Source organism: Mobula birostris, chromosome 24, assembly GCF_030028105.1.
Source record: "Mobula birostris isolate sMobBir1 chromosome 24, sMobBir1.hap1, whole genome shotgun sequence".
Taxonomy (NCBI): Eukaryota; Metazoa; Chordata; class Chondrichthyes; order Myliobatiformes; family Myliobatidae; genus Mobula; species Mobula birostris.
Window position 1 is genome coordinate 32,721,441 of NC_092393.1, and position 21,951 is coordinate 32,743,391.

General features: G+C 37.8%; 1 protein-coding gene across 2 annotated transcripts in view; it reads right to left on the reverse strand.

Annotated features, from left to right (window-relative positions):
• LOC140187043 (SEC14-like protein 1) overlaps window positions 1-21,951 on the reverse strand; it is a 60,533-nt gene that overhangs the window by 22,394 nt on the left and 16,188 nt on the right. For both annotated transcript variants that reach the window (XM_072241932.1, XM_072241931.1), the window contains exons 3-5: window positions 12,180-12,329; window positions 2,225-2,356; window positions 514-642 (exon numbers count right to left, since the gene is read on the reverse strand). In XM_072241932.1, coding sequence (XP_072098033.1) covers window positions 514-642; window positions 2,225-2,356; window positions 12,180-12,329 — 411 coding nt within the window. The remainder of the gene's footprint in view (window positions 1-513; window positions 643-2,224; window positions 2,357-12,179; window positions 12,330-21,951) is intronic.

The window sequence follows — 21,951 nt, forward strand, 5'->3', positions numbered from 1 at the left end:
CATATAGGTCAGCACAATGTTGTGGGCCAAAGGGCCCATATCGTGCTGTATTGTTCTATGTTCTGAAGTAATTATACAAGAAGCTATAAGTAGGCATTACCAGGAGTAACCAGACTTCCTCTGAAGAAGAACATTTTGGACTATAAAGAAATAGTATTAGTGAAGCAAACAGTGTACCTGTATTAACAAATCACTCCTACATAACAACAACATACTAACCAAATCAGAGAAAGGGTTGACTTGGACAGCTATAAAATCAGCTATTCTGCTTGTAGTTCTATTAAAAAGTTTAAATCATTCCACTATAATTTGAAAAAGTAATTATAAGAGAGACATCTACATATTTTACAATGATGTTAAAAGGTTAAAACAACATAAAACTAAATAATGTAAATAATCATGTCAAACAGATTTGATAGTTTTTGCACTTTCTTCATGCCTAGGTTATACCTACATCATAATACAGGCGCCAAGTATAACAGAGGCAAAATTAAATGTCTTTAATTCACGTACCTTTTTTATACTGCTGGCATATTGTTTCATTGCTATCTTTTCAACAGTACTTTCAAACCCAAAAAAAGACTTGATATCAAGACTTGCTGACTGCTCAAAGCAAGTCCAATCCTCATTTTCTTGGTGAACCTAGTAGTACAATAGAGAGGATATTCCAGCTTCAAACCATGTTGCTTAATGCAATTATACTGTTTTTTTTAAAATAAATAAATACTGATGAAATACACAATTTTAATTTGTAGAGTACTTCTAAATATGATTGAATTTTCATACAATGGAAGAGTTCTTTGCTCCAAACAGCAATAACACTGTTACAATACAAATGATATTTTGCAATAACAATAGTACAAATAAATCTTAAAAGATTCTTTATTTCTATTAGCTACATGAATGATTATAAGGTGTGATTAAGTAAAATATTTGAAGTTTCAAAAGAGTCCGTCAGTTAACTGAAGTAGGACTAATAAACTCCAAGTTGCAGAAACCAATGTACTAGATTAAAAGAGGTTAGATTGTAACAGATTAGACTGAGTAAATCCAACTAAGAAAAAATTAGTTACTGTATCTACTGTGAATTTATTGAAAAACACATGTTATCATTGGGTCTCTTCAAACTCTGGATATGATAGAATTGGGTTATTACTGATAAATTTTCAAAAGGCAGCAAATAATTTAAAACTTTTTTGACATAGAACTGAGCAGTAGCAGATCAGTCAACTGGTGCTAAAACTGGCTCTACTGATAATTTTCAGCAAACAGAAGTCCATTGCTTTCCCTCATTCTTAATCAGAAATAGTCAAATAAAAATGAAGAAATTACTCAAAAGAAGCAACTATTAATATTTTACATTCAACCTCTTAATTTTACAGTTAATATCAATGGAATAACAATATTTCTTCACATTAGAATAGCATTATTTTTGCAATATTAACATTACTCACAATTTCAATTTAACATGTTAGAGACTTGTTAGCCAAAATTACAAGTAGCCCAATGGTCAAGTGGTTTATTAATTTTTCTATACTTTATTTGCTTTATGAAACTGTTCCCTACCATAGCAAATAACATGTATAAACAGACTGATTTATAATTTATGGTATTATAAAGCAAGTGAAATTTACAAAAATTAAATGAACCTTCAACCTTTAGGCTGGTGGTAGATCAAGATAATGTGCATATTTTTACTGATGTTAGTTATCAAAAATATACCAGTAGATCTTTGAAAGAAAACAATTTAATTAACCAAATTCAATTTTTTGACTCTTAAATGTGCTGACTTCCTATTCTCTTATTCTAACTCAATATATTTATTGCCTCAGGCATTTTCTTAACCACTAGAGAAGGGATAATGTGCATGCAAAAATAAGCTGCTGATCTAGTGGCACCATGTGTATACTGTGCAATCCTCACCGTGACTGATAGAACTCTGTGGGCATACAGAGCATGTGCAATATTTAACACTAAGTGTGGAAGAAAATCAGTGTATTAAAGAATGACACTGAAAAATCAGATGTTAGAATGAATTATGATCTCATGTCGCTTTTCCTATCCTGAGCTTCAAATTAAAGGAACGTTAATTCTTCTGATCCACCCCCCTCCACCCACCCACGTTTATTCCGTTTATTATCCATCTTCGGTAGATAAAGTTGCTGACACTCCAATTTTATTTTACATTGATTTGATTTAAAATATTTTACAATTGATTACATACAGTATAGCAGCAGAATTCATTGATGACAACTCGGTTGGCAAAGGTTTCATTGTGGGCTTCTATTTTTAATGTTCTCTCCCGCCAGTTCAAGGAGTTCTTCTGAATAAAGTAGATGTAATCAACACCTGCAATCTGATAAGGTTTAAACAGTAATTAGAGATAGATCATCATGCAACAATGATATCACAGTCCTCTTGTGGTAGTTATTAATTTGTTCTAAGTCAAAGTGCAATAAAATAATAATCTTAAATTTTATTTAGGTCTCCAGAAATTACAAGACTTAAGCAATCTCCAGAAAGAGGAGACTGAAAGCAAATTTCGAACACCACTAAGAAGAATGCAAGCCCTATTTGTGAGTGTAACAAACTAAGTAAAATGTGCATTTTTCTAGAATCAACATGTTCTTACATAAATTTTAATGCAGTGTTGCTGCTGACCATGCACACTCAAGAGACAGATGGAGTAATTTAACACCAAAATAAAGAGAACACTAATAATTTTGGCATAAATATAAAGATATATTTAAATTTCTTCCTCATGGTATTAGGAAAGAAACAGATTTGCAAGGAGAAACATAGACATAAGGGTTTAAGAAAATGTAATCCCTTGAACCAATTCTATCAGTGATCTTGATTAATCTGTGTCATACACTCACCTTAGGTATTAACACCATTAGTGAAGAAAGAACTATCAATCACAAAATTAAAATTCACATTTAACCTTGCATCAATTACCATTAAGCAGCAGTGGGTTCTATATTTCGATCATTTTCTGCTTTCACTCCTGAAAAGCCCCTGAATTTTAGATTTGACTCTTACACTTTCTTCATTGTGGCAAATTAACACTGCACTTACATAGTGCCCTACAGATATCCCTACCACACCCATGTATAGCTGGAACATAACTTGCTTCTTGCATAAAGATAACATTCACTTAGCTTTTTAATCATTTCCTGCAAAATTCCCAATAATGTGTTCACAGATGCCCAAGACTCTGGAACCTCACACTGAGATTTGTTTCATTCAAAACAAATAATTTCATATGTCTGAAATTAAATTTATTTACTTTTCTTATTCAGTAAATTCTGCAATTTAATGATTCTTATCTACCCCCTTGGGTCTTCAACTTTTCCAAATATGGTTTCTATCCTCAGAGTCTGAGTGGTTCAAAAGGACAGCTCACCACGATCTTTTCAAGGACATTTAGGGATAGATAATTAAGCACTGGCTCAGTCTGCGAAGCCAAATCCCTCGAATGAAGGAAAAAAAAACACCACCTAAGTAATTTATAAATGCAAGGTGTAATTGGAACACCATGCATGCAAATCCTGTGGGAGCTTGCTAGTCACGAGACAATACCAGTGCCTGCCCATTAATCCCGATATCCATATCAACTAAATTTCTAGCCAGATCAATAATGCCTTTCCTATCCACAAACTTTAACTTCAGGTCTCCTAGGATCCTTAGCACGCATCCGTTAGAAATCTGTGTGACTAATACACATTGACAATCCACTCTCCACTACATTACTCACCTGTTAAAAAAAATAAACCATTAAGCTCAAGATTGATCTACTCATTTACAAATGAAAACATTCAGGACATTTAGATACTCTTCTCATAGTTAAAGTCTCATAATTTTCTAAGAGGCAGTGTTGATAAACTGGGCTTAACTGTGGTTTGTTTTTGTTATTGAAAAGGAAAAATGACTAGCACAATTTTCCAATCCAGAGAAACAGTTCTCAAGAGGAAAGAAATTTGGAAAATTATTTAGCAGTTTAGTAGCTCTCTCACCAACGCTCCAAAAATTGTTAGAATGGAAATCATCTGGTCTTGAAGATCTGTCTCTTTAGTCTGAGTATTTTCATCTGCACTATCCTTGTCCCTTTTGATATTCAGAATGCTATTATCTTTTCTAAAACATTAAACTAATTCAGTCATTCAATAGTAAGGCAATTTTGTTTACACTTACAGTATCATAATGATCTATTTTCTACATGCAGCCAACCACACGTTTCATTCTTTAATACACACGGACTTTCATATCCCTTAAATTTATTTTCATAATATTCCAAAAAGTGATTTTCCTTCTTGGTAAGCTTCTGCTTCATTTTTCCTTGACTCAGGCTCCAGAATTTACAATAAAGTTTTGAACCATCTCACCTCTTTTTTTAATCCATACATTTTAAAAAATAGTATCACTGCATTCCATGGATACAGCTGGCTGTGTCGAAGCAAATGAATGCCTTCCTGGACACCTATACTTTTCCACTATGATTTCACCTACTTGCCTATTTTATTCTGGGCAATTATTCACATTACATAAAAGACAGCACTGTCCAAATCTAGAATCAGCACTGCATTTCTTCTTTTCAAATGCCATAGTAGAGTAGCAGTTAGTGCGACACTATTACAGCTCAGGGCGTTGGAGCTCAGAGGTTAACTCTGCCACCATCTGCAAGGAGTTTCAACGTTCTCTCTGTAATCACATGGGTTGCCTCTGGGTGTTCCGGTTTCCTTTCACAGTCCAAAGACATATCAGTTAGTAGGTTAACTGTCCTGTGATTAGGCTAGTGTTAAATAGGTGGGTTACTGGGCGACACAGCTTGTTGGGCCAAGAGGGCCTGTTCTGCACCGTATCTCTAAATAAATAACAAACTTGATTGAATTTGTTAATCATCAAATAAAAGTACATGGACCATTGCCCCTCCCATGGCTCTCTGATACCCTTTTCATTACCAAGGGGCTTCCCCACCCAGCTCGGCATCTCCACATGCAGTAGTGAAATGAGCCTATTCTGTGGTCCTTCTCCAGAGCGCCTCAGCATTGTCTCCATCTGCAGCCTGAACTGAGCCAACCTGTAGTATTTCCTTGCAGAAATCTCGCTGTGCTGCAAAACCAACAAACTTCAGGCAGACCAAATTGCGTCCTGCACCAAGTTGATGACCTTCCAACAGTAATTGATGACTCTCTCGGTATGTATCCTCTGCAGTTTCCGGGGATGAAAGAAGAACATGGACTCATGCATCCGCCTCCACATCCTCTTAGCAAATCTAGAGTCTGCAAAGTGGATGACCTTTACTTCCCCACTGCAGGTGTCCCAGGGGCAGCATACATGAGGGTCTATAAAGTTCTGACTGGAAGGGCACCTCTCACCACCAGCCAAGCAAGGTCTTGGTGTTTATTGGTTAACTGTGACAATGAGGCATTCTGCCATGTGGTTCGGACCACTTACTCAGAAAACAGACACACAGAATCCAGTGTCCCTGTCTCATAGAGTCTGTAGTACATTCTGTGCTGACCGTTATCTGATGGGTTGTGTTGCCCTTAAGGCATTTATTTAACTTTATTAAATTTCCACTTTAAAATATTTGTTTGTAACTATTTTCTAGTTAAGGTCAAGGGTTGATAACTACGTTACAGTTCAACAAAAGGTAAAATTTATTGTCTATAGTATATAGCGGCATGTAATGATGTCACTTCTGGTTTCGCCGCATCTTATCAGTAACTTCCGGTTCATAGAAAACAACGGAAGCGAGGCTCACACGTGCAGCATGATTGTGAAAGCCTCCATTTCTATCCACAAAGAAACATTATAGAGGCAATGCCATAAGTTCGTATGACAGTAGACATGTTGAAGTAAATATGTTAACTCCGATTCTGTTAAAAGAAACGATGGTTGATGAGGTTTTATTTACAAGTATTTACAATGCAAATGTGGTGTCGAGAATGAAACAGACACCAAATATGTTTTGTATTATTTTATCAACAGTTTTCATCATATGATGTTAATGTGGAAGAGTGAACAGTAAACGGTTAACGCAAACACTAGGAAATCTGCAGATGCTGGAATTTCAAGCAACACACATCAAAGTTGCTGGTGAACGGCTGCGTGTTTCCTCATGTTTGCATTTTTAAATTCACTACTGCGAAGCCTGTTCCGGTGAGGCCTACACTGAAGAAGCTTAAATCTCCTCTTCGACAGGAGTTCAGTGAAACTATCTCTCATTGATCCCCATCTGTAATTTCTTTGGCTCTTCAACTTTCGACCACATTTTGCCAGCTCTTGGCTCCATCCCTCCCCCTCTTGTCTTCTCCTATCATTTTGGATCTCCTCCTCCCCCTCTCAAATCTCTTACTAGCTCTTCTTTCAGTTAGTCCGGACGAAGGGTCTCGGCCCAAAATGTCGACTGTACCTCTTCCAATAGATGCTGCCTGGCCTGCTGCGTTCACCAGCAACTTTGATGTGTGTTGCAGTAAACGGTTAACCTTACTACAACTCTTGTCTTCATTGGCTCTGGTTTAACTTGGTGTTTAGTCAGAGTTTCAACACACTGCACGAGAACACTACAAAGCTGTTTACTTGGATTAACTGGTCCACAAAGGATCTGCGGTGCAGCGGCATCCAGTTGGTTGGGGTATTGCATGCTAGAGGAGCCAGGTCTATCTTCTCCAACACCAGGGGCAGGTAGAACCTCAGGACAGTGTTGCCCACATACTTCAGGTATACACACTGACTGATACAGCCACACATGAAGGAGATCATCAGGATAAGAGTAATGTGTGATACACTTTTGCCCCAATTCTTAGGGGACTTTTGCATTGTGGCCTATCAGGCTCAGTCCACCTCGGACTTCCCAGAAAAACTGGAAAGAGTTCTGGTTATTACCAAAGCAGAGGAGAAAGGAACAGGCCACACCTGTGCCCAAGTACAGCAGCCCTGAGAGTATATCAAACCTTATGAACAATTTCTTTCCAGTTATTAACAGAGAATGCCATTTCCACAATCCCAATTTTTGTTTTACTTTCTCAATCTACTCCAGACAATTTTTGTTACATGCCTCAGCCCCTCCAAGTCAGATCCCTCTGGTAGTAGAGGCTGATGGTGAAGGGGTCATTGGATTGGTTGGGGCAATTACTAAAGAACATGACCTTACTCTTTGTGCAGTTGACTCTGGCCCTGTATGCCAACTTGAAAAGGTTATAAATGTTGAACAATCTACAAAGTGACTGTGGATCCAGGCAGAAGATAGCGACTCCATCCATGTACAGGAAGGTCTTGACTTGTATGTCTTCAATGCAAAGCCATAAATTTCCTGATGGATTCGGCAAAGAGTTCTATGCAGCATACAAATATGACAGGGTAGAGAGGACAATCCAACCTGATTCCAGACTTGATGAGGAAAATGTCTCCCACCCATTAATTTGAACTACACCACAGATTCCCTCCCAAAACCCATCAAGTATAGTATGTGTGTGATATCCTATTGATGACCTTCTGTTGGCCCAAACTGACCAAGTAGGCATCTACCCCTCTATACTACATAGGTAAGGGTATCCCTGAGTACAGTAAGACTGGCAACAGATTTTGCTGCCTGGTACAGCACTGGTTTAGTTTGGGTAGATTGCCTGTCCTAGAACAGATTTCATCTGGTTGATATTGATCTTGGAGAGCATCATATAGTCCATATTCAACAGTGAAATGGGTCTCCAGTTCCTGACGTCTTCCCTCTCCCCTCCTGCTTAAAGGAATTTCATCTTTAATCTCTGAGGCTACACCTTCCCCTAGCTTTCCTACAACTATGCAAAGATCATGGTCCAGATCATCTTATGATAATACCATCTTGTGAACATAAGCTGGGACTTGGAGCAAAAGGCATGAGAGTTTGAAAGAGATAGGTTCTAGAAATTTGTGATGAGTTTCACTGAACAGGAACCTAAAAGAGGCACATCTGCAATTTGTTAAGTTAATAGTTGAATGGCTAATTTATCTGATTAACAGCAGCCAATAAAAAGAAGAAAAGGAGAAAAAGAAGTGGCTATTTTGGAGTAGTCATGTGGAAGTGGGTCAGTGTGAGAGTGAGGAGCTGAGGTTTTGATCAAGAGGCTTTGGTATGATGAGGTGGAGTAAGTGGCCCAGGTGTGGGGAGTGAGTGCAGCTCCTAAAAAATGCTTTAGTGAGAAAGCACAGGTAAGAACTCATAAAATTTTATTTGTTTCTGATCCTTAGTCCTTTGGGGCAGTGAAATGCTCTTCCAGCAAGATATAGGAAGTCAGGGAATATCATTGTCTCCCTGCTGACCTCATCTATGTGAAGTACATCCAACTGCAGCCTCTAACAGGCCAGATCAAGCATCTGGAGGCACAGGTTGATGTACTCAAGATCACTTAGGAAACCGAAAAGATTATAGACAACAATTTTAGTAATGTGGTCACACCCAAAATACAGTCTTCAGATGGGTAACCAACAGAAGTAAGGGGAATAAGCAGTCAGTGCAGGGTTCCCCTGTAGCCATTCCCCTCACACTTTAGATTCTGTTGAGGGGTATGTTCTTTCAGGGGCTAGCAGTAATTATCAAGTCTCCAGCACTGTGATTGGCTCTGAGGCTCAGAGTGAAATGTTAAGTCAGACAGAGTGATAGTGATACTAGACTTGATAGTGAGGGGAGCAAACAACACAGGCAAAACAAGGGATGATAACCTGCAGAATGAGTATAGGGAGTTAAGTAAGAAACTAAAATACAAGACCTTGAGCATACTAATCTCTATACTGCTCCCAGGCCATGTGCTAGTGAATCCAGGAATAGTAAGCTATGCCAGATAACTATGTGGCTGATGAGCAAGTGCAGGAGGCAGGGATTCAGGTTCTTGAATCACTGGAATCTCTTCTGTTGTAGAAGCAGCCTATACAAGAGGGACAGGTTGCACTTGAATCAGAGGGGAACCAATATTCTGTTGGGGAAATTTGCTTTTATCATCAGGGAAGGTTTAAACCAAATTTAAAAATAGGATGGGACTCAAGAGCAAAGTCAATGAGAAGACAAGAATATGTGCAGCAACCAAAGTGTTAACCTGGCAATCCATATAGCCATGCTTATAGTAAAAGGGTAGAGGGTACCACAGCTTTAAATCATATCTATTTCAATATCGCTTAACAGGTAAGGCAAACAAGGAGTGGATTGTTTCTAGAGACTGGGATATAGTGACTACAACAAAAACATGAATGAGAAGGGCAGGATGACAGCTCAGTATTCTTAGATACTGACCCTATCGGTGTGACAGAGCAACAGGTGGATGGATGGGATACTGCACTTTTAGTAAGGGAGGACATAACAGCAGTGTGTAAGGAGGATATTCTTGAAGTATTATCTAACAAGGCCAGTTGAGTAGAACTTAGAAAAGTGGCAGCTGGGGAACAAGCTATGGCCCAGTGACCACAATCCTTTCAGTTTTAAGATGGTTGTGAAATAATGTAGAACAGGTCCACAGGCTAACTTTGGGAACATCAGGCAGGATCTAGCTGAAGTTCAACTGGCTGACTACTTAAAAGCAAAGGAATGGGTAGCAATTTAGGAGGCTTAAAAGGGTCATATCCCTTTTAAGCCTCCCAAATTAAAGCCTCCCAAAAAGGGTCATATCCCTTTTCAGTTCCAGGCAGCCCGATTCTATTAGAGTGAGGGTAAACATACAAAGTTCATGGAGCTCTGGCTGACAGGAGATAGAGGCTCTATTAAGGAAAAAGGAAGCATACATCACTTTTAAAGAGCTGGGTACAAATAAATCTCCTGATGACCGTAAAAAGGTTAAGAGCAAGCTCAAGGGAAATCAGGAAGGCATAAAGAGGATACGAGATGGATTTGTTAGGCAGGATTAAAGGTAATCCCAAGAGACTCTGGTTATTAGTAGCAAAAAAGTTGACGAGGAAGAGACTACATCCTCTTAAAGACAATCTGGGTAGTTTATATGTGCAACTCCAAGAAATGGCAGAGATTTTCAATTTATTTTTCCTCCTGCATTTACCAAGAATATCATGCATGCCAAAAAATGAGGGAGAAATTCATGAATCTTAGAGTATATGCATAGAATGAGGCTTTGATGTGCATTAAACTAGGCAAATCAAAGCTAACCAAGTGCATTCCCAGAATTTATGGGAGGCCAAGGAAGAAATTGTGGATGTACCTGTAGAGATAACTGCACTATCGTTGGCTACTGGTAAGGTTCTGGGAAACTGGAGGGTGTCTAACATTGTTTGATTGTTCAAGGATAGCAAGGGACAGGCCAGAGAATTACTGGCCAGTGAGAATGATTTCAGTTGTGAGAAAGTTACTGGAGGGAATTCTGAGAGATAAGATCTACCATCACTTGGACAGTCAAGAGCTAATCAGGAATAGTCAACATGGTTTTGTGTGTGGGAGGTCATGTCTGAAGAATCTTTTGGAGTCCTTTGAAGAAGTGAATGTTGTCTATATGGTCTTCATATTGTATGCCAAAATTTGTAAAGGCAGCAGTGCAGTGAAAGACAAAAGTTATAAGTTACTAAAAGAAATAGTGCAAAAGAAGAATAGCATGATAGTGTTTGTGGACCATTTAGAAATGTGATGGCAGAAGGGAAGATGATGATCCTATAATGTTGAGTGTGGATCTTGACGGGTGTGTGTGTGTTGAGTGTGGTACAGGAGCCGTATTATGCTACCTCAGTTATAGGTATGAATGCCGTAAAATGCAAGCTGAGTTTACACATGCAGGACTTGTAATCTATGCATTGTGTGATAAACCACACACTAACTTAATTTAATGTATTAGGGAGAAAATTCTGAAGTTTAGGTCCTTGGTAAGTGAAGTGATATGACTAAACAAAAGTTAAAACAAACATCTTTAAGGAATTCAGAAAGGCTGAGGCCATGACAAGATTCAAAATAAAATAAGTGGTAACTTCATAAATTAAGGGGTTATTCAAGAGACAATACAAATCAGCTTTAGTAACAGAACATAATTTTGCTATGAGTTAGTAGTACACAGGCCAACTGAAGGTGTCCAAGAGCATGCCTGAATAGAAAAGCCCTGAAGTTGTTATACAAAAGTCTGCCAATAATTCAGATCTGGCTCACAGGCACTGTTTCCTACACTCCTTTTAAATCCAAATAGACAGTGTTCTCTCACCCACTACTACACCATCAAAGATCCTCTTTCAATACTACATATAATCCAGTTGTGGGTTAATTGCAATTTTCATTTGAACTCTCTACATTCTGGGCCCAGCTTTGTCTAAACTGACATGGTTCAATGACAAGTTTATTACACCACTGTGTAACACCTATATCCAAATTATAAAATGATTGAAGCATCAAGAGGAGTAACATCAAACAGTACAGAAATTACAACACGGAAGTCCCAATGGTGATCCATTATCAGATGTATACTGTGGTTGATTAAAATGGGTACTTGGATTCTCATTAGCTAAAAACTGTGATACTATGTGTTACCAGCAGATGGTAAATGTAAATAGGAATGAGCTTATCTCACTACTTGCCTGATTAAAGTTACTGAAAGTGGAGACAAATGGTGTAGAATATTCATGGAATAGTAATAGCAACTAAGCTGATGAATTAGGTAAAGCAAAATCTATTTGAGTAAGATAATTCCATCCAGTAGCAGTTAAGACAGCTTTTATCCGATTTCCTTGCCACCGGGAAGGATGTCATTTGGCCCATCAAGTCTACATCAGCTATCAGTTCCATTCATCTGCTAATTTCCTTGCAAATTATCCCTTCTCACATGCTCCATCTACTGTCCTACCAATAATCTATAATGTAATCAATCAACTTACAAGCAGTGATCTTTGGTACATGAGAGGAAATCAGAAAGAAAATGCAAACCAACACAGTAGGAACTGGATGTATTATCACAGGAGCTGTGAGGAAGCAATATTACCTACTGTGCCATTTATCTGGCATATTCATAGCAGTTGCATCACATTCACTTCTAGCCTTATGACATACGGTCATATTGTCAATCACTTGATCAGGTACTCAACCCGTTTATCATAGTAAATGCTCATGTCATATTTTTTTTTAACCCTATGATTGGAACTCAAATTGCTTGATCCATTCATTTAACTTAATCTATTTTCATTATAATTTACATATACAAATGCTCACATAACTGTTTTATTCTTACCTTTTTTAGTAGTCTTGGTGCATCCACATCTAATTTACAACGTCTTTCTAAAATATGAACACCCTCATCCTCATTCTTGTACTCACTGGTTATGTCACTTCCAACAAACATTGGAATTAGAGGACATGTTGGGAATCGTCTTTCATAAGCCTAGAAAAAAGTAATAGTACAGACTTAAAGTTATAGTTAGCAGAGACTTTCAAATATTTGCACCATTTAAATTCACTGTAAAACTGAAGTGAGAGTTTGAGAAACGAGCATTATAAATACTAGATTTCAGTTGGACACTGTCACGTTGGGATTAGTTATACAGGAGGTTGGCAAGTACTTTCACTTTTTTTGCAATTCTAGTAAAGCATATGAAGAGAGATTAGATTACATTTTTAGAGACCTTTTCGAAATTAAAAGTATGGCAGGTCAGCTCAGGCATGAATGTTGTATAGCTTGCAATATGTGGGAATTGCATCACTTTGGCCAGCTTCAGTGCCAGCTTTCAGAACTTCAGCATCAACAAGGCACAACAGTGCTTATGAGGACTAGGGAATGTGGTTATTGAAAGTTAGACAAATAGCTCCTTTTTAGAGACTGTCTCAGAAAACTAGTGCCACAGACATAACCCAGATAAGAAAGGAGCACCAATGAAACAGTAGCTCAAGAATCACAATACTGCAGATAGTGCGCAGCATCTCATGTGCCTCAACTGTCATAGTGCAACAGGACAACCTCTTGGAATAGTTAAGAAAATTATTGGAGAAGAAATAAAGTAGAATTGTAGCACTTTCTACAGCAGATTGCCTGGCACATAAAACATCCCCCACACAATAAAGCACTTTAAAAATCACTAACCACTGATTTAACCTAATAAAGGTGGCACAGTAGTCTAGTGGCTAGCATAACAATTTACAGTGCCAGAGACCAGAGTTCAATTCCTGCTGCTGCCTGTAAGGAATTTTTATGTTCTCCTGTGACCGCGTGGGTCTCCTCCGGAGGCTCTGGGTTCCTCCCACAGTCCAAAGACGCACCAGTTGGCAGGCTAATTGGTCATTGTAAATTGTCCCATGATTAGGCTAGGATTAAATTGGGGGATTGCTGGTGGCATGGCCTGTTGGGCTGGAAGGGCTTATTCCATGCTGTATGTCAATAAATAATCTATTTTCATTATAAGTTAAGCAAAAACAATCAGAGAATGAATAGGTGACCACCAAGCAGAGGAAAGCAGGCAGCTGGTCTAGATAAAGCCAAGGTCATGACAATGTGGGAAGCTCAGCACCACAAAGGGGGAGAATGAAGAGTCCATGGAAAATGTTAGTAGGAAACTCATTCGAGGGTGGAATTGAAAAATATTTCTGCAGTCAGACTTAAATCCAGTGTTGTGTGGCAAGGATAGTCTGGAATTTATGATCCGAAATGGGAAAGTGGGTGGTGGGTTGGGGGAGAGGAGGAGAAGCAAAGGACAGGACCTAGCAAAAGTCAATGAGGATTTGCTACTTCCAACAAATGAGAGTCACTGAACTGGATTAATGAAAGATCATGCCCAAAGAGCCACATGATAAACTGTTTCTCAGGGTAGAAATGTCAAATACTGACATCTTGCATTTAAGATGAAAGGGGAAAATTTTAAGATGTGTGGGTCAAGTTTTTTTTAAAAACACAGTGACAAGTGCCTGGAATGAACTGCCAGAGGCAGTAGTGGAAAAAGATATGATCATGGTTTTAACAAGGCTTTAGATCAGGGGAACCCAACCTGGAATCCATGGACTACTTGCTTAATGGTATTGGTCCATGGCATAAAATAGGTTGGAGTCCCTGCTTAAATGGACACAGGAATATCAGGGAATAGACAGATATGGATCATTAGAGGCTGAAGAATTTAGTTAAATTTGGCATCATATTCAGTGCAGAAGTTGTGGGTTAGTAATGTGGTGCTCCTTGTTCTGCAAGGGTACAAGTAGATCAAAGTAACCACAGATGCCAAGAATTATCAAGAGCTAGATACAAAAAGCATGTAGCAAGTATAACGAGCACATACAAGATGAGAGGCCCTTCAAGTAGAGAAAAGGGTGGTGAAAGGAACTTCAAAAAATAGAAAAATTAGGACAGTAAAGAGGGGGCACAACAAAATATTACCGCCAGACAAAAATAAATACATCGATTTTATAAGTATGTTAAGGACAAGAGGATAACCAGGGCCCACAGGACACAAAGGGAACCTTTTTTTTAAAATCAGCAGAGAATGTAGTGAAAACAAGTAAGTATTCATTTGAGAGTTGCAGTTTTCAGGGTGGGGGAGGGGGGAAACAGTGAAATTCTAGAGCATGTTATTAGAAAGAGGTGATACGTGTTTTTGTAAGTTTAAACATGGATAAATATATTCCAGGCTGCTATTGTAGGCAAAGGAGGAGATTGCTATTACTGAATAAATTGAAGCTCAAGATTAAATGTACACTTGAAAGACAGATTAATCTAAGATGGTCAGCGTGGCTTTGATAGTGAGACATCCAGTCTAAAAAGTTTCAGATTTTTTCCAAAGTAACTAAATGTATTGTAGAAGGCGGTGCAGTTGATGTTGTCTACTTGGGTACCATGAAGGCAACTGACAAAGTCTCACATAGGAGATTGGTCTCTGCAATTGAAGTTAATTTGGCTTGATAACAGCACATAGTGTGTCACGATGAAAGTTGTTTTTGTGATTGAACGCATGTGAGCAGTGGGATGGGAGGAATCAGCACTGGGACTATTTGTTTGTTATATACATATGCACAAGGTACAATAAACAAGTTATCAGATGACAAAATGTTGTTTCCAGTGTGAATAGGCTTAGGGTGATATAAGTGGGCAAAGTAGGAAAACTTATGCCAAGCATAATTCAACAAGTGTGGGGTGATGCACATAAGAGGACTAATAGGTAGAGGACATATACAAACACAGTATTGAAGAAGATAGGGACTTTGTGTACAAGTCCAAAGATCCCTGAATGTGGCAGCAATGGTGGTGTCATGTTGAAGGTGGCTTATGGTATACCTGCCTTCATTAGCTACAGTAAATAATATAAGAGCAGTGTAATGGTAAAATTTGGTATAATTACATAGAAAACTGGTGTAACATGTGCTGTTCTCATCACTACAAACCACCTCCAGGTAAAGGGCATTTCATTATTATATACACTTGCAAGAAAAAATTTGTGAACCCTTTGCAATTACCTGATTTATTGCATTACTAATAAAATGTGGTCTACTCTTCATCTAAGTCACAATAATAGACAAACACAATCTGCCTACTTTACTAACACACAAACAATTGTACTTTTTGTTTCTTTATTGAACACACTGCTTAATCATTCACGGTCCAGGATGGCAAAGTATGTGAGCCCTTGTACAGGTCAACCTTTTATAATCCAGCACCATTGGGACCTGAGGAGTGCCAGATTAGTGACAATGCCACATTACAGAAGGATCACATTAAGCAATAGCTAACCGCCTGATCATACCTTTAAAATATCAAAGGATTCAAAGGTTCATTTAATGTCAGAGAAATGTATACAAAGAATAAAGCACACCCACTACCAGCACTCAAGCATGAGCTAAGCGACAGCAAAGACACAGTCTTGCAGTTACCCCAAAGACTACACTGCACTCGCAGTTACCGAGGGAATCTCCGTTAATTTCTTTTCCTCTGCTTAGTAATATGCTTAAATTCAGCGGGTCACCATGTTTGATCTGAGGTCATAGGCAGAAGAGAATGGAACGCCAGCCGGGCGACGCCGGAGGGCAGAGCGCAACTGTTGGCAGGTGGGCAAGAAGGCGGACCAACCCAGTGCACACCAGCTCGCCTGCCAGTGTCGGGCAAGACGGGCAGGTGCCGGGTGGCCGCGCCTCACGCAAATGATATTAATAAATGCAGGAAAACAAGCAGGAATCACCAGTCTGTGCTTACAAGAGCACAGCAACACGTGAACAGATCTAGCGCAACCAAAACAATGTGCAGCAGATTGGTACGGTGGCCCGGAAAATTTGAAATTACAGTTGTGCAGAAAATTTCAAATCAGTGCGGATAATCGAAGGAACCGGATTACTGGTAATCAGATTAGTGAAGGTCGACCTGTATTTAATAACTGGTAGCACTTGCTTTAGCAACAATATCCTCCATCACACATTTCCTGTAGCTGCTAATCAGACTTGCACAACAGCAAGGAGTAAATTTAGACCATTCCTCCATACAAAACTGTTTCAGTTCATTAATATTTCTGGGATACCTTGCATGAATAGCCCTCTTCAGGCCATGTCACAGCATCTCAATTGGGTATAGGTCAGGACTTTGACTCGGCTATTCGAAACCATAAATTTTCTTCTTTTTAAACCATTTTGTTGATTTACTTGTATTTCAGATCAGTGTCTTGTTACATCATCCAACTTCTATTAAGCCTCAGCTGACGGACCACTACCCTGATATTCTCCTTAAAATGCCTTGATACAATTTTGAATTCATTGTTCCCTCAACGATTGTAAGCTGTTCAGGCCCTAAGGCAGCAAAGCAGCCCCGAACCTCGATGCTCCTCCCACCATGCTTCACAGTTGGAATAAGGTTTTGGTGTTGGTGAGCAGTGCCATTTTTTCCTCCAAACATAGCAGTATACATTTCTGTCAAAAAGTTCAATTTTTGTCTCATCTGTCCATAGAACATTGACCCAGAATCACTGTGGAACACCCAGGTGGTCTTTTGCACACTTTAGACATGCAGCAATGTTTTTTTGGAGAGCAGTGGTTTCTTCTGTGGTGTCCTTCCATGAACACAATTCTTGTTCAAGTATTTTTCTTAGTTATCTTTAACAACTAATATCAGTAGAAATGAACAAATTTATCTTGATCTACCACCAACCCAAAAGTTGAAAGTTCATTTATTGTTTCTAAATTTCACTTGCTTTATAATACCATGAACTGTAAATTGGCCCTTTAATAAATATTATTTGTGTGATGGTGTACTGTTTCATAATGAAAATAGAGGAAAGTTAATAATTTATTTAACCATTGGGCTACTTGTAATTTTACCTTAAGTCTCTAACTTAAATTGAGATTGTGAATAATGTTAATATTGCAAAAATAATGTTATTCTAATGTTAAGAAATATTGTTATTCCATTGATGTTAATTAACTGTAAAATTAAGAGGTTGAATTTAAAATATTTGCTTCTTTTGAGTAATTTCTTCATTTCTTTTATTTAACTATTTCTGATTAAGAATGAGGGAAAGAAATGGAATTCTGTTTGCTGAAAATTATCTGTAGAGCCAGTTTTAGCACCAGTTGAATAATCTGCTACTGCTCAGTTCTATGTCAAAAAAGTTTTAAATTATTTGCTGCCTTTTGATAACTTCTCAGTAATAACCCAATTCTATCATATCCAGAGTCTGAACAGACAAAATGATAACGCGTGTTTTTCCAATAAATTCACAGCAGTAACTGTATTTTTTCTTTGCCTAGTTGGACTTGCTCCGTCTGATCGGTTACAATCTGACCTATTATAATCTAGTACATCGGTTTCTGCAACCTGGAGATTTTTAGTCCTACTTCAGTTAACTAACAGACTCTTTTGAACTTCAAATATCTTACTTAATCACACCTTATAATCACTCAACTAGCTAATAGGAATAAAGACAACCTCTTATCTTTTATTGTTTTTGAAGATTCATTTGTACTATTATTATTGCAAAACATAATGTGTTGTAACAGTCTTATTTCTGTTTTAAACAAAGAACACTTCCACTGTGTGAAATTTCGATCATATTTAGAAATACTCTATAAATTAAAATTGTGTATATCATCAGTAGCCATTTATTTCAAAAAAACTACATTAAGCAACACTGCAGTAATAATCTGGAAAAGTTGAGAATCGGGTCTGAACCTGGAAAGTCCTCTCTTGTGTACTAGTAAGTTCACCAAAAAAATGAGGATTGGACTTGCTTTGAGCAGGCAGTAACTTTTGATATCAAATCTTTCTTTGGGTTTTAAAGTATTGTTGAAAAGATAGCAATGCAACAACATGCCAGCAGTATGAAAAATATGTGAATTAAAGGCATTTAATGCTACCTCTATCGTTTACACTTGGGCCCTGCGTTATGAATGTAGGTATAACCTAGACATGAAGAAAATGGCAAAAAGTATCAAAGCTGTTAAATCATAATTATTTACATTATTTAGTTTTCTGTTGTCTTAACCTTTCAACATTATTGTAAAATACCTAGAGGTCCCTATTATCACTTTTAGAAATTATAGTGAAACAATCTAAATTTTTCAGTATAGCTACAAGTACAAAGCTTATTTATAGCTGTCCATGTCAATGCTTTCTCTGTTTTGATTAGTATATTGTTGTTTTATGTAGGTTTGTTAACATGGTTGCACTGTTTGCTTCACTAACATTAATTCTTTATAGTCCGAAGTTGGATGATGCAACAAAACAATGATCCAAAGCACAAGAGTAATCAACAGCAGAATAGTTTAAAAAGAAGAAAATTTGTGTGTTGAAATGGCCGTCAGAGACCAGACCTTAACCCAATTGAGATGCTGTGGCATGGCCTGAAGAGGGCTATTCGTGCAAGTTATCTCAGAAATATTGATGAACTGAAACAGTTTTGGTGGAGGAATGGTCTAAGGTTCCTCCTCGCCGTTGTGCAAGTCTGATCAGCAACTACAGGAAACATTTGGTGGAGGTTATTGAGTTAAAGGAGGTTCTACCAGTTATTAAATACAAAGGTTCACATAATTTTTCCAGCTTAGACTATGAATGGTTAAAGAAAGTATTCAATAAAGATATGACAAGTATAAGTGTTTGTGTGTTATTAGTTCAGGCAGAACGTGTTTATAGCGGCTTATTATGCTTGTAAAAAGTATTCACCCCCTTGGAAGTTTTCATGTTTTATTGTTTTACAACTTTGAAGCACAGTGGACTTAATTTGTCTTTTTTGAAACTGATCAAGAGAAAAGACTCTTTTGTATCAAAGTGAAAACAAATTTCTGAAAATTGGTCTAAATTTATTACAATTATTAAACAAAATAATTGGTTGCATAAGTATTTACCCTCTCCAAGTCGGTATTTAGTAGAAGGGCTTTTGGCAGCAATTACAGCCCTGAATCTACGTGGGCAGGTCGCTATCATCTTTCCTCATCTGCACACTGCAATTTTTCTCCATTCTTCTTTATAAAACTGTTCAAGCCTTGCAGATTACAGGGGGATCGTGAGTGAACAGTCTTTTCCATGTCCAACCACAAACTCTCAATTGGATTGAGATCAGGACTCTGACTTGACCTCTTCAGGACATTAACTTTGTTGTTTTTAAGCCATTCCTATGTAGCTCTGGCTTTATGCTTGTGGTCATTGACTTGCTGGAGAACAAATCTTTTACCAAGTCACAGTCTGCAAGAGAACTGCATCAGGTTTTTCTCCAGGATTTCCCTATATTTTGCTGCATTCATTTTGCCGTGAGGGATCCCCACAGCGTGATACAGCCACCACCATGCTTTGCGATAGGGATGGTTTGTTTTTGATCTGTGATGTTTGGTTTATTGCCAAAAAAGCTCAATTTTGGTTTCATCAGACCACAGAACCTTCTTCCAGCTGACTTCAGAGTCTCCCACATGCCTTCTGGCAAACTCTAGCCGAGATTTCATGTGAGTTTTTTTTTCCCCAACAGTGTCTTTCTCTTGTTTTCAATTTGATATCAGAGCCCTTTTTCTGTTGATCAGGGTTTAAAAAAAGTCAAATTAAATCCACGGTGATTCAACGTGGTAAAACAATAAAACAAAAACTTTCAAGTGAGGTGAATACTTTTTATAGGCACTGTAGATAAAGATCAGACCAAATTTTATGAGTAAATACTGTAGAAAACCAACTAATTGCAAAGGGTTCACAAACTTTTTCATGCAACTGTAAGTCCATAAAGTAACTTTGTTCAAAATGTGGAAAAGAAAGAAAAATTACTCTCGGGTATCCATAGCGCTATACTATTGTGATGAATGTCATCAAAAGCACACAAGACGGAAAATTACAATAAGTGGAGAGGGAGAAAGGAAACTTCAATTTATGGGTTCTACAAGTTGGCCATTCTTAACATGGGGTCACATTCTACAGTATAGGAAGGACAGGTTTGCACTGAGAGTGCACTGGGAATGCAAAGGAGTGTAGTTTGGAATGTAGTTTGAAAATATAAGGAAAGACAGGATTATCTGGGTTTAACTTTCTTGGAGCACAGGCAGGTGAGAGGTATGACCTGATTTGAGGGAGGGAACGTCAACACAGACCGTGAGAGGCCTGCGTCAGACATTTTCATGCCTTACAAGGCACAGATTGGAAGTTTGTGTGGGGCGCCACTCCTCGCACAGACACCAGAGCAATGTGTGGTTAAGTGCCTTGCTCAAGGACCTGATTAGAACTCCCAAAATTACTAAAATACCTAAGTGGGCAGATGATAGGAAATTCTCCTGATTATATCCATACTTAAATAATCAATCCACTTCTCTTTTGAATATTACTATTTAATTTATAGCAGTACCCTTTCACAGCACATTTTTAGTTCATAACCGCCATTAGCACAATACTTCACCTGCCTTATAAAGGTTTGAATTCACTTGCTTTTGCCTTTTATTCCTCTAATGCTGAAGGTCCTTTCCCTATACAATAAATTTCTCAATTTGTTTCACCTCACTTCAAAATGTCACATACAAATCTTTGCTAGAGTATCACCGCTAAAATTCAAAATAATTTTAAATTATCATCTTTTTTTGGTCTGTTTGGCTCAATACATTGCCTACATTGAAAAATTGGACTCAACTCACCCCAATTTGACAACTTTTATACCTCGTGAATTTTCATTTTCATTCATTTCACTAATTTGAATACATCCATTAGACTTTCTATTGGCCTGCTCTAATGAATAGGGACCATCTGGTTTCTTCGATCTCCATACATGACTGAAACCCCTCAGCCTCAATATTATATCAAATTTCTTCCACGCTTTCTCCAGCCCTGGCATAATACGTAAAGCTGTTCACTAGTTGTAATAATCTAACTGCACTTTCAACAGTCATTTACTTTTTATATTCTTCCCTTAGTTATACAGATTGAGTGGCCCGTATCCAAAATGTTTGGGGCTGGAAGTGTTTTGAATATTATTGGATTTTTGAATACATAATGAGATAGCTTGGGATCACCTGAATATTAGAATCAACTGTTGAACTACAACAAACAATGACAAGTTTTCAATCTCCACCTATGATGCTGCGTTTTGATTAAGAGGTTACAGTACTCGGTATTTGTATTTTACTATTATTTTATGTAAAGTACAAAAACAATCAGCATTGTAGACTTGTTCTGGTGTTAGATTTTTATCACCAATGCTTTAAAAATGTAATGCTGTTATGTAAGATATAAAAACAATCAGCATCGTAGACTTGTTCTGGTGCTAGATTTTTGTGATCAGCAGGTGCTTTAAAAATTTAATGTCATGCCTTTTCTTAAATTTCTGCCACCAGCCTGGTGAATATTCACAATTACATTCGATTTCCAGTTTGCTGTAATCTTTGCTCGTTTCATGATCTGCATACCATTAAGTTGCATATGTTCACTCTAATGCTGACAAAACACAAGCAAGATCCTCATTTTTCACTCTATGCAGTGTTTTTCTATTTTTCATTGACTCTTGCTCAATACATATGTGAAGTCACTTCTCAGAATTGGCTGTGGCCTGGGAAGATTTCCATTTGTGTCGTCATGTCAATACTTAAAA